Source organism: Telmatherina bonti (assembly GCF_933228915.1).
Source record: "Telmatherina bonti genome assembly, chromosome: 17".
Classification (NCBI taxonomy): domain Eukaryota; kingdom Metazoa; phylum Chordata; class Actinopteri; order Atheriniformes; family Telmatherinidae; genus Telmatherina; species Telmatherina bonti.
The window spans coordinates 17,124,660-17,138,609 of record NC_136615.1 but is presented as its reverse complement, the minus strand read 5'-3'; the positions used below and the strand labels follow the sequence as shown (position 1 = coordinate 17,138,609).

General features: G+C 37.5%; 2 protein-coding genes across 3 annotated transcripts in view; both read left to right on the top strand.

Annotated features, from left to right (window-relative positions):
- Positions 1-3,864: 3,864 nt before the first annotated feature.
- On the top strand, positions 3,865-5,795 carry tmem250 (transmembrane protein 250). Its single transcript, XM_079256202.1, has 2 exons — positions 3,865-3,943; positions 4,181-5,795. The coding sequence occupies exon 2, from the start codon at positions 4,359-4,361 to the stop codon at positions 4,776-4,778; it is 420 nt and encodes a 139-aa protein (XP_079112328.1). The 5' UTR covers positions 3,865-3,943; positions 4,181-4,358; the 3' UTR covers positions 4,779-5,795.
- A 3,041-nt stretch (positions 5,796-8,836) lies between these two features.
- Positions 8,837-13,950, top strand: part of nacc2 (NACC family member 2) — a 31,487-nt gene continuing 26,373 nt past the window's right edge. The window contains exon 1 of one of the 2 annotated variants that reach the window (XM_079256754.1): positions 8,837-9,084. The gene's annotated coding sequence lies outside the window, so the exon portion shown is untranslated. Of the gene's footprint in view, positions 9,085-13,640; positions 13,727-13,950 lie in introns of those variants that run through there. The other variant, XM_079256755.1, reaches the window with a different exon arrangement.

The following is a 13,950-nucleotide window of genomic DNA, read 5'->3' as shown; positions in this document are numbered from 1 at the left end:
GCTCTCTGATGTTTGGCATTCACTGCACACCTAAGTGATCTGGAAGTTGGTGTGTTGGCTCATTTCTCATCTTTTAATCTTATTTATTTTGCTTCTTTTTCCCTTTTCAAGAGTTAATTGGTTCCTTAATAGAAATAAACACTCAGGCCAAAGGGTAAGCTGGCAACAGCATGTCCTACCTTCTTTAAAACCAATAAAACTGGTCAGAAACTCCTATTACTAAAATTGGATTAAAATTCAAGCACTTAAAAGTGGTTATATGCACATATTTTCATAGTTTGTGGCCAAACTTTAGTTTGACAGCTCTAAAAGATCTTTGTGTAGAAAATCCACCAATCTTACTTGTAATGCAGCACAGCACAAACGAAGGTTTGATTAAACTTTCACTAATTAAAGTCTTCCTCATCTTATTAGCTCGACTAATTGATTTAATTTGTCTTCACTCAACTATTGGCTGTGACCTCTACTTAGTTAATGAATTAATTGATTTAGCCCAAGTGCATTTGAAAGAGTCAAAGAGGATTTTGACATGTTGCCTCTTTAATCTTGCTCACTCTGGACAATCTTTTGGGCATGTTGGTGGTTCTCTTGGGGTGATAGGGAGTTGAAGTTTGGATAACTTCAGCTTTATATTACTGCTCTACAAGGCTAAAAGAAGCTAAATGAAAATGCAACTTCTCTGCCATCACATTTTCAGAGCAGCAGTCTTCAGTTACTTACAAATTTAGGAAAAAAAAAAATAATGATAACAAAACTGGGCAGAATACATTTTTCCTGCATGACCTCTACTTTCAGGAAATAAGGCCCTACACTTAAGCTCTTCGTGTTTTTGAGGAGAAAAATATTAAGCAGTTACAAAGCAATATTGCATGATTAGAACCAGCGAACATCCTTTACAAGAGTGCTTGGGTCTCTAAATCGCCAACACTTTACTGACAGATTTTCTTTACAAGACAGAGCAGCTTTCTCAGCTTGGAAGCTGTTATTAACCAGATGCAAGAGGGAAGTAACGTCTAAACCTGGCACCATTTGGGGAAATTTGTAGCAGTAATGCAGCTGAATATATACATTCATCGCAGACAGTGATAATATAGGAGGTGGGTTTTGTTCAAAGGGGCCTTTATAGGAAGAAATAGAGATAGCCTGGTACTGTGTCCTTGGGGGAGCTGCTCTTCACTGCATTAAAAAGTGCTGTTGGATGCATTGAAACTTGAATAAACAGCTCCCTCCAGTGGTGTAAAAAGAAATAAAAATACCAGTGAAAATTGATTTGCACTTGATTTGATTGAATAATTTCATTCAGCCTACTCAAGAGAAAACCTAAATCTGCATGCTTTTACAAAGTTCAACTACCATTTTAAAAATCTATAGCCTTTTAAACATTACATGCTATTAAAAGAAAGTTCTTATTTTAATTCTTTGAGCATTTAGGCTTGTTTCAGTGCAATCCATTCACATGCATTTTAAATTCAACTGAGCCATCATTATTTAATTCCAAGCAGCAACAACCTATAAAACATTATTATATACAACTATCACAAAACTTCAAACCTGAAAAGTCCTGAACAAGTGGAATCAGTTCAGCGGGAACATCCAATTCACATGGGGAACAAAAAAGATGATTCCCGCACAGACTAAGTGCCTGATATAGGTTTTAGGTCAAATCCGAGTTAACATTAGGATTCACTAACTATTTTGTGAGCTGAAATTTGAGCTGTAATCCTTGGGTTTTTACATAGTTTTAAACACAAGATTTCACTGAAAATATATCAGAAGAAAATTATCCACTAAGGTAAAAAAGTCATATATTAATATTGTGAGATGAAGATGACCGAACATAATGAGGTAAGGTTTTTAAAGGCTGTAGTCTGAAATAACAGATAGCATCTCTAAAACTGCACTGATGCGACTCCTCCCAGATTGCTGTGACTTCCTGAGGTGTGAAGCATAACCTGTGCTATGGTGATGTGTCTTGACTTGAATCAACATACAATAAAATCAATTACTGTACTCAGTCATATTATCACAGTAAAATACAGAAGTTAATATATTTAGCCTCAATGACAGCTTTATATGTGTTTGATGAAACATTAAAAGGTTTGTTTTTCTAATTTTATGTAATTCACTTTTAAATTTTCCACAAAGTGACCCAGCACAGTATCATCAGCTATAATGAACTCTTTTTTTTATTTATTTACTTATTTAAATGCCACCATTTATTACGAATTATTATGACCTACTGCCATCTGGCTTGCAGACAAAAAGCGGAGATGAAATCCTTCATCTGCCCCATAAATCGGTGGTATGAAGGTTATGTGATGTACAGAATGAAAGACTTGAAGAAACACTTATGAGGATACGCAAGAGAACACACTGTGCAACCTTGTGTTTGGTTTATAGACACATGAATACTGATGCACACATGCCCTTTGCAATGTCTTTCACTGATAATAGCTGCAGGCACAATCATATGACTCCAGTTTATTGGTTTGGTTAAACTCATGCAGTCTAACAGTTTAGGGAAAAAAAGAAAAAAAATCATTGCATTGGTTTGTCTTTTATTCTGTTTACCCCAGATAATTTATTTGGAACAAGCTCCTAGCTCTCATCTAAAGGGGATTTTTATGCTGTTCATGGTAGATACTAGTAGGTATTTGGCATTAATACCAAACCCACTATGTTTCCAGGTATCAGAAGTTATTCATAAAAGGTTGAATTTTGGTTATATAATTGTAATGCATTGATAGGTTTAATTTGCAATGTTTCATGTGTAGCACTTTGGTCAAGGATTGTTGCTTTATATGTGCTTATAATTCAATTTGATTAGTCTATGACTCTTCTGTACAAATGTGTTTCTCTTATTTGATAAAGGAATACATTCACAAATCTTGTGACATGCTCCAAAGACATAATCACGCACTGCATGTTTCTCTAAAAAAATGTCATTAGTGTTGCACAAATGTGGTCTAAAGGCCAAATGTTTGCGTAATTGACCTTATTAGTTCATAAGTTGGAGGAAAAGAACTATTTCTGGTACATATGTTTGCTCTAGAAGAAGTTTGAACAGCATTCAGATAATTTCACACACACACATAGAGAAAAACCTTGAACAATACAACCTTAAGCACTATAAAAGATCGACAGTCAAATGTTTATTCAAACTTGTTTTTCACTTGATTTTGATTGCAGCATGTCATTTTGCAACATGCTTCTGTCTGATAAGTGTTAAGGCCAAGCTGTTTTGACCACTTTATATATACACTATAAACATACCAGATGGGCAGTGACAGGTCACCAGTCTTATGCTGGATCACCATGAACATTATGCGCTGTAATGAAAAAATGTGAGATGTATTTGGTGGAATGTTTAACAATTTATAGAAAATCATTTCTTTTTGTAAGAAGTTGAGGAGAGTGGAAACCAACAGCTCTTTCCCAATGCGCTGTGTTTTAACTGTATGATAAAGCCAGTTATGTGGAAAGTCCTGACGCAAAAGTAAATGACTATTAAAGCTGTAGTGGAGGAGGAAGTGCCCTGGAATATAACCATAAAGAACAATTAAATAAAAGTTTTCATGGAGAGTACATCTTTATAGAGAGTACGCAATGGTAATTAGAAGTGCGCAGCTGCAAACTAAAGGTTATGAACAATTTTACCGAAGAATTTTTTTTTTCCCGAAATTTCCCTTTAACGTGGCTACGGCTGACGTCATTCATGGATGACTCGTATATTTTGCGACAGGACGTAGAAGCACCGGCTCGCTGTCGCAGTATTATCTCTGCTGGTTAAAGCTACATTATTAAAAGCATCTCCAAATAAGAACTCTCATATGATTCAAAACATTTCTCTAATCCCATGTATAATGTATAAAGACCGCCAGACGTCTGAGAATCAAGCAGCTTCTTTTTTTCTGCTGCGGAGGAAGACGTCGTGTTGTTGCATGTAAGATTTTAGCACTTATTTCTGCAAGAAATCCAAGAATGAAAAGGGCGCTTTGGATGGAGACAGTGCATGCTAGCAGTAGTTTAATCATTCAAACGTAAGCAAGTGCTTATGGTTATACTTTTATTTAGTGTGTATGGTATGCACAGATTTGTTTATTTTGATATTTTGCCAAATCTGCTTGTCCAGTTTTAAAATGTATAAAGACCTCACATGAACACTTTAATTTCCTTACAGGTTTGTGTTGAATTTTTGAGGAAAAAAACTGGAAATCACACCAGCAGTATCTACTATTTACTCCTGGACACTGAGAACTACAACCAGATGAGGTTAACTTCCTCCATAGCAACACAGCTCTCACAGTGGACCTCACCTGTCAAACCTGTTCATCATACTGGGCTCCAGTAGCCCATCCATGCCTGTGATCCCCATCCCACGACGGGTGCGCAGCTTCCATGGCCCCCACACCACCTGCATGCACTCGGCCTGTGGGTCAATCCACACGTCCAAGCTGGTGCGCACCAAGTACGACAACTTTGACCTCTACCTGCGCTCGCGCTGCATGTACAGCTTCCTCCGCTTCCTCCTCTACTTCGGCTGCAGTCTGCTGACTTCTTTGCTTTGGGTATCGCTCTCTGCCCTCTTCTTCCTGCAGTACATCAGTGTGCGTGTATTCCTGCGGCTGCAGTACAAGCTGTCAGTTATTTTACTCCTGTTAGGGCACCAGCGCCTGGACTTTGGTGTGCTCAATGACCTGATCATTTACAGCATGCAGATCACCATGTTTCTTGTGGGTGGACTTGGCTGGTGCTTTATGGTGTTTGTGGACATGTAGCTGTACTGTGGAGAACATGCACATAGATTATAATTTCTTCAGTGTTGTGTGATGCGACATAATCACACATCCTTGTAGCATGTGCTATTGGACTGTTCCGTCACTCAGCTTTTGTGGAAAAACCTTTTTTAAATCAGCTTATAAGATGTTACTGGTGTAGTTCCAAGAAAATAAAATCTGGTCAGAATCTGCCTCTCATCAATGTGACACATATAACATGTGTAACATGCAAATTCGCATTCCTTTAAAAATGGTGGCACATTTGGGAAAACCAGAATGAAAAATCATGTGGCTTGAATGTGATCAAACTTGAATTATAAAGGGACCAAACAAAACAATATCTGTTATATTGTATTTCATGCTATTTGTCAATCCTTTCTACAAATATGTGGTGTCTTGTCAAGTTGTCAAAAAACTTTTTTTTTTTTTAAATATTGTATGGGGAATGTGTAAATGATGCATCACAATGCTGATGCAAGGCAAATCACATGTGCCAACACAATATGAGCTGGAGCTCTAAGATGATCCCAACATTGTTCTTTTTACATTGTGCGAATGCATGATCATGTAAATATATATATATTTACACTAGAAATGCTGAGTAAGTATGCAATGACTGATAAAATTACTAAAACAAAAAGTGGAATTATATGAAGTGCATGGTTTGGATAATGGGGCAAAGTAGAGGAGGGGGTTTTGCATAGCCCAGGTGAAAGTCATTTACATCTTTTGTAAAGTGATTTAATAAAAAATACTCCGTGCTTTGAAATGCATGGCCAAGTGAATGTGTTTACTGTACAGTCTAACACCCATGATGGCATGCCTCGAGCTGTGTCATAAGAGTGTGTGACAGTTCAACTTGAGAACAGCTCTGGGTCAAGTGTTCCATCAGTCGCTCTTCACATGGTTTCAGAGTCGCTCTGACAGACTTCTCTGTTTAGCTTCCTCCTGCACACAAACACCAGCCACAACTAGACCCCGTTGTTTCTGCCAAGTATAACAGTGGACATGGCTGTGTCCCAATCACCTTATATAGCCTCATTTTCACTTGGTACGAATTAAGCTTACAGGAGCAAATGAGGGCATATGTTTTAACACTGAAGTATGAGTATTTAAACTATTAAATGTTGAGATATGCAAGAATCGGGGTAAAATATCAAAGTATATCTTGGTATTGAGAAAAAGAAGACTTGGAAGTACCAAAATGCAAACTTCAGTTGTGAACTTTTGACACTGGTGCAGACAGATGCTGGTGGGCTGACCAAGACATGCTTGGGCCCAGTATAGCCTCAGGCTGTAAATGGATAATCGGGGCAACAATAAGCTTTTGTTCTGAGGATAAACACATCATATGCCTCATATTCTGAGCCTGAGCTGATCTGACTGCCCACTTACAGTTAGAGAGAATATGAAGTGTCTTGTGATGTCAACCCATCGTTTTAGGTACGCTTGACAAGCTTAATTGCACATTTTCATTTCTTCTTTTCTGCTTAAAAAGCTGAAGTTTTTTTTTGTTGTTTTTTTTCGCTTAGTCTGAATGACTTGCCAGTTTCATTGATCAACATTTGCACTGACTTCCCTTAAATTCAGATCTTCAACTTTTCACCCCACATGTAGCCATATCATTAGCTAAACTTAATCTGCTATGTAGCTTCAAGATGTTGCTGGAGCATGTTGGAGCATCAACATGAGCTCTTCTGAGTTTTTACGGAGCCATGAGCCACACCAGAAGAAAAAAAAACAACCTAGAGTTACATGTAATCCCACTAAAAACATGAGCCTACATATTACCAAATTCACAAATAGATCAGTTGTTTGATTTTCTTATGTTTATTTATTTTATTTATATTTATTTATTCAGCTTTGTCTGGCTTCTACAAATTCCTTCTTAGGTTAAATGTTTTAGTGTTCTTTCACACTCTGCCAGATCATTGTCACATCACATCACATGTGCAGTTACTGTATTCCCCCTTTCCATTACTTTCATCATCACTGTATGATTATTATGTCTATGTTATGTTATTATCATGCTATGTATACTTTATATTAATTGTTTTTAATCTAAAAAATATCCCTTGGGTTCCAAAAAAGTTGTTTTGGATTTCATTTTAATTGGATTGTTACATGTAATATTGCTTTAATGCACTTTTAGAAGAGTAAATCCTATCAACCCCTGTACAGTGTGGTTTCATAAAATAAAGTCCCAGAATTAATGGAATTGTTTTTTCTCATGGCTAGAATTTATACTTGATATCACCTAGTGAAAAAAAACAAGATCTAACCTAAATGAACAAATATAGATAACAATAACCTTTTTTTGTTATTCTGCTTTTAAAAGTTGGATGTATGTCAACAAAAATAAAGAAAGTCTTTCACCATCGAGAAGTAAAAGATAAACAACAATGTCAGATGAGATGAAATAGATGATTAAATAAATACACAGGACACATAGTCTGTGAAGGAAAGAACATAAAGGCAAGTAAATTACATTCATACTTTTCTCAGAAGAGATTAAACAAATAAAGCCTGTACTTGAGCACTTGTATCATTAGAAAAAAAATTACAGATGTTTAGACAAGAGTATAGTCAGTGCCAGACAGATGCAATCTTATTAGTTATATGGGATTGTCCTCATGCTTTTCACCCCATATATGGTGAAAGATTTATTCTTGACTTGTTTACAAGCTGATTCCCTCATTGAATAACGCTGGGTAAACCTCTACCTTACTTCTTCCACTGTGTACTTGAGTCCTGGATCCTGTGCCTATCATATATGTTAGCAGGATGACACATAGTCTATGCACCTGTTTTATCCACAGTGCTGTGGATGTATTCTGTGTCCGTACACAGAAACACAAAGCTGGCACATTAACTCATAATAAGCTGGTAATGATATTGCTACTATACATCCAAGAACTTATTTTTTAAATTGGCAATCATTTAAATTATTTGCAAAACGTCTGAACATCTGCAATCATTTTACTACATGTGTTGTTAATTTGTTCATTTTAAGTTTATTTTACATCTAATTGCCTATTTGATACACTGTACACAGCAATGCTTTTTATTTTACTTTTTTTTCTTTTTTTTTTTTACTTTCAAATGTCTTATGATGGCTATAGTTGGATGGGTTAGCTCATTTTTTACTTAATGTTTAGGGAATCTGACTTCCTGATGCAAACCAACTAAAGATGTGAAAATATGGAAATACTATACTGGTCCGGTTTTTTTTAGGTCAACTAAATAAGGTAGTACTCTCATATTTTACTGTTGATAACACAGGGTGTTTATCCTTTTCTGTACAGGCCAAGAAAAAAGGTGCCATGAAATTATTGTCTCCACTGCTCCAGGTGTAAAGTATTTTAAATGTGGATATTTACATTTTTAGATTCATGAAGCAGCTATGACTAAACATATAGCAACAAATGATAGATAGATAGATAGATAGATAGATAGATAGATAGATAGATAGATAGATAGATAGATAGATAGATAGATGTGGTGGTATTACACCATGTCATGCCTGCAGTAAAGAAAAGTTGACTTGAGGTCACACCGCCAGCAGTTGACGCTTGTAATTTAGCAGAATAACTAACACACATGCGCATCATGTAGTCTCGGCAGTCATCAGAGAAGGACACGTGAGATACCCACACATGTAAATGTTATTCAGGATCTCAACCATGCACCCCCCTCCCCCGCCCCGTCCTACTTAAAGCTCTAAATGCATTCCTCTATGCTCAAATACAGTTGTGCCAGACCAACACGTCCAACTGCGTTTTGCTGAACTAATCTCCAGCATAGAAGTGTACAGTACACCTTTAAGCTTGCAGAGCACCGAGTTCATGTGTCCGTAAAGGCGCATAATATGCCCGACTGCTGCTGACAGTCCGTTTGCTGCTCACACTACAATAGGACAGTGCACCTACAGAAACCTGACAGCTCCAAAATGCCTGTGTCTTTAAAAAGAACTCTATACGGAATGGTGCATGATGTCAGGCTGCTCGCAGTGCGTATACTGTTCGCGTGAACCGCCTTTTACTTCCTGCACAGGGACAGAAGCGGGCAGAGAAAGAGAGAGTGGGATAGCGAGATGGGGGACGAGCGGTCAAGACAGGACTAAAGTGATAGAGTGAGCCAGCGGACAAGGGGAAAGCAGGCCCTGCTTTATAGAGAGAGAGAGAGAGGGACAAAAAAAGAAGGAAGAAAGGAAAACACCCCAGAAAGTTTATAGGTTATCCGAAGAAAGAGCTTTCCACATCTGCGCCAGCTGAAAGCCGCATTCTATGGAATAGCGGCATATCGGGTAAATATATTCCCTTCTCTCTTGGCGTGATATTTACTGATCCTGCTTTGTGTGACGCATAGGTTTTTACCATGCATTTTCCCCCTGGCTTTTCTCACTTTAATGGACATATTTTAACAGCTTCCCGCTCGCACAACCTGCTTATATTACAGCTTAACAGTCATTTCTGATGAAAAACTACACCCCAAACTAGTTATAGCTTGAAACTTTACTTCATTTTGTCACGAAATGTGAGGCTTTTTAGAAGGAGAGGAGGTCGTTCCCGCTATAGTGAGACTCCACAAGAAGAATTTCAACAGACTGGAAGAATTGCAGCCCAACGATGAAGTTGGGCTGCACTTAAACCACAGGAAACGGTGTTGTCATTAGTTTCTACTATATGAGTGGTGAAAGTGGTGTGATATTATCGGTCTTGCGTCATGATGGAGTCAAAACATAAACCTCCACCCATAATACATCCATTGTGATGCTATAAGTTGCATGTTTGCACTGAGACCCTAGGTTAATCGTTTTAGGAGTTACAGGATGATCCATCAAATCCTCACTGAAGTCTGTTTCTTTCATTTTAAGCTATACTTTAAAAAGTAAACTTCTGTGCTTTTACAAACCGAGAGGTAAATGTTGTAAAAGCAGAAATGTGTACATGTTGAATGGCTAGCATCATGCAATGTTGGGCTGCATTTAAAAAATTCAAAGGAAAATCTTCTTTTCCTTTCAGTTCTGGCTATGTTTACCTCACCTGAACTCTGCACGAAGAATCAGGCTGTGCATACACTGCTGCCCCCCTTCTTCTTTGTGTACATAAGTGCAATCTGTGGCTAGTCGGCAAGTAGTTTGTGGCAGTTTTCTTCATTTCCTGTCACTGTTCCTTCCCACACCTCAGTCCTTTTCTTTGTCACTCTTTTTTTTTTTTTTTAACCCTCATAATATGAAATTTTGTTCCACTGTGTATTTGTCAAGATGAATCAAGAAATCAAGTGGATCATTTTGTTTTTTGTTGTATGATGATAGGTAAGAATAAGTATTAGCATTTCTAGCATCCTGGTCCCAACAGGTGTTGCACAGGTGGGATGTCAAAACTGCATTTTAAAGCTTTCTTGAGTCAAGAAAATCACTAAATTTTAGTTTTGAATCAGTTTCTGTTTCTCATGTCTAAAAAAACCTCACAGCAGAAAACAAAATGTGTTGGATTTTTAGGTGTGAGCAGCAGCCATTTATAATCCATACTCACCTATAGGTACCTGCCTACCCTCAGGCAAGACAAAGACAGCTTTTGTCAAGCTGGTTTATGACACCCACCCTCCAGAACAAGGAAATCAGTTCAGGGTTATCTCCACCTGTGCTGCCAAGTTTCTATCTTCAGTCTTAAACACAACATACATGGAAAATGTGAGGCTTTTTTTTTTTTCCTCTTTTTGTCTGAACAGAGGCCTTCCACTCGTCTTTGAATTGGATGGCATGGCACAAAATGTTGTGATGGATCTCAACAGCTGTATTTGCCTGTGTGTGCGAGTGTGCGTGAGTATTTGAGTGTGTTAGCATGTGTCCCGGGATGCCCTTCCTCCATAGGCCTCTCAACTGTACAGCATTCCACGAGGGGGCCAGGGGCTGCATGGAAGTGTGGGAGTGTCAAGGAGAGAGAAGCACAGCACAGATCCTATCGCTGATGTAGACAGTTAGTGAAAAGGTGGAAAAGAGGGAGACAGTTCAACGTTATTTGACATGAGAATGTACTTGCAAATTAACAATTTGCAAGTACAATTTGCAACATTCTTGTGGAAAATGAAGCTAATAGTGTTTTTTTCTAACATTTTCCAATAATGTGCGACCCAAATCATGTAATGATTGAATTAGAAGTTTCGTCCATATAGGGTTTGAGGAAGGATTGAAATAACACAAGTAGCAGAGCAACGTTACAGAGAAGTCATAAAGTTTTTGCTCACCTTCAATTGTGTAATTACTTAGGAAGTATTTTAATAAAATGCAATTGACCGTTCATTTAAGAGCAGTTGTTACTTGAGCCACCATTAAAAATACATATATTTTTTTAAATAAATTAGAATTAGTCTTGATGTTTTCTGTTACTTCCTCATCTTTTCCCATCGAGCACATTGCTAGCGTGTGTGCGTGTGTGTGTGTGTGTGTGTGTGTGTGTAAGATGGACACTTTCTAGGTATAGCCTCACCTGTTCAAGGTAAACCTGTGAGAGGAAAAACCTGTCTCTTCTTGTTTATTCAGGCATGTCGGTCTTTGCTCATGGAACTGAAATTCCAACTGTTTGATTGTGAGAAAATGTTCTTCTCCTTATTTTTAGCGGCTGTTGAGTGTTTAATCACTGGATTGTTTGTTGTGTTGTGTCAAATATAATACAAATATTACTATTGTAGAAGACAAAAAGCAATAATAACGTGTTAAGGTTTTTCAATTTAGATTTTGAAGCGTGATTGAAACGACATCTGATTCAAACAATACCGAGCTACCTTTATTCTGGCTTCATGTCCATATGCGAGTATGAGTGTGTGCCTTCATGTTTAACACATTTGTCTTTGCACATATCCATGAATGTAGGGCGTGTGTTCATGTGTTTATCATTTTTCTTTCCTTAAACTGTGATGAGTCATTGCGAATGGCATGCAATGCAGACTACTATTTGTACTGGATATCCTCAAAGAGCAGCTTTACGCTTTCTAGGTATTGACAAGCCTGTCCAAGGTAAACCTGTTTGAAGAAAAACCTGTCTTTTCTGGTTCATGTAGACATGATGGTTGTTGTTTGTGAACAGTTTTTTTCCCTTGATAATATTGAATATAATATCTTTATTGTCATTGTAACAGTTGTCACAACAAGGTTGGATGAACTTTTTCCCACAGGGCCATGAAAAACACAAAATATGAATCCAAGTTTTAAAAAGAACAAAACATAAACCAAATGGTACTAACAAAACATTTTTTTTTACCACCAAATGCACTAACAGTGTATACTGGTCTGTATATTTACTCACTCTACAAGTATAAACATTTCATTAATGATGCGTTAAAGTTGCCCCACATCTGCAATTATTATAAATATCAAACTTTTAATTTGTTATACAACTAGAATCTGGAGCGTTTACAGTGTTGTCGTGAAAAGAAATTTAACAGACACATTTTCAAAATTTTATTTTACCTGAACTAGTCAACAAATCTAACTTTGATGTGGTGTATATCATATATTCATAAAGTTGAATCAAAGTTAAAACAGCACACTAAGTTCATCCGAAATTTAACAGAAATGACAAAATAGTTTTTTTTTTATGGTGATCCATACCCCTAGTTGTCCGTTCTAGCTTGTCAACACAACCTTTTAGCATATTTAAAGGAAACTATTGAAATAGAAGAAAAGTGTATGAGGATCAGTGCTGGAAATTCCAGTGGCATTACGCTTTAGCAGCCTTTTCACTGGCAAAAGACCCAAATGTGACAAAGTCCACCAATGTCCCCGGATGGTTGCGTCTGCCTGTGCCTGTAAAGAATCCTTTTAAAAATGACCCCCAAAATCAAATCACATGTTCCGTATTCCATTTTATATTTTTCCTAAAAACATAATCAAAATCCATCCATTTCTTTTGGAGTTATCTTGCTAACAGACCGACACACAAACCAATACCACAGAAAATATAACCTCCACCTTGATAGAGGTAATGACACTGACACAAAAATCAGATAGGCTTTTTTTTTAATAGCTTTTTTCATAACCTCTGTCAGTTTAGGTGGATGGTTCGCTTTAACCTACTCCCAAACCCACTTCTTCCACTCCAGCTTTTGCTGCAGCTTACACTGGTTTCTGTTTGACTACATATATTTAAACTTTCCATCAAACAGCTACATCTTAAACTTGCTTGCAGAATATAATGAACCCTTTCCCAGAACTGGATGTTAGATTTCCTTTGGCCAGTATGCAAATGTTTTCACACTTATCTTTTTCACAGAACACTTGTAACAAATCATTAAATGTATCAAAGGAAAGTGCGACATTTTGGCTGTCTGCTGTGGTGGAACAGTGTGCGTGTGCATGAATGCCTTTTTGTGCACCATTTAAATGTATTTCATCAGTAGTTTGAACTGCACACGGGGATAATAATGCTGCCGTAAATCCAAGTTTCCACAACACAAGGCTGTTTTACATGTCGTTGTCATTCTCTTGGCACAAACACGTAGTGTTCATGCTGACATACATAAAGGGAAAAAGTAGTGAGGAGGCAAATGAGAGAAAGAGAGGATCAGCAAAAGCTATTTGGAATCTTGAAACATTGAGACTGCCTGGCTTTTCAGGAAGCCTTCCAAGAATTTAGACAATGAACAGTAAACATGGCATGTTCCTAGAACAATTCCACATCAGATCTTAAAGATCACGTGTTTCTCTTTTTTTCTCAGAATTGACTCCCCCCACACCACGCTCCATTGCAGATAACTAGCAGCTAAGTTTCATGTTCCCTGCGTATGTACTGTACTTACAGTTCACAAGGACCACTCACAAACTGACAAATGTGCACAATTTCTGTATGTGTGTGTGTGTGTGTGTGTGTGTGTGTGTGTGTGTGTGTGTGTGTGTGTGTATGTGTGTGTACTCGCCATGCTCTCTCATTCTGTCTCAGAGATTTCTGGTAAGTGACATGTTTGGCCATTGGCATAATGCCTAGCAAGATCACATGGCATGAATGTCCTGCCTGTGTTGTTTGACTGTGTGAGTATAAGCGTCTGATTGTGCATGCCTGTGCATTTGTGTCTAAATGATCAAAAGAAAAAAGAAAGAAAAAAGAAAGAGAGCATGTACACATTTGATTGTTCCAAATATTTTCAGCATGAATAGAAGCACGTAGCCATGGCA

Coding starts and splice junctions, on each gene's coding strand:
- tmem250 (XM_079256202.1), top strand. CDS start 4,359: ATGCCTGTGATCCCCATCCCACGACGGGTGCGCAGCTTCCATGGCCCC.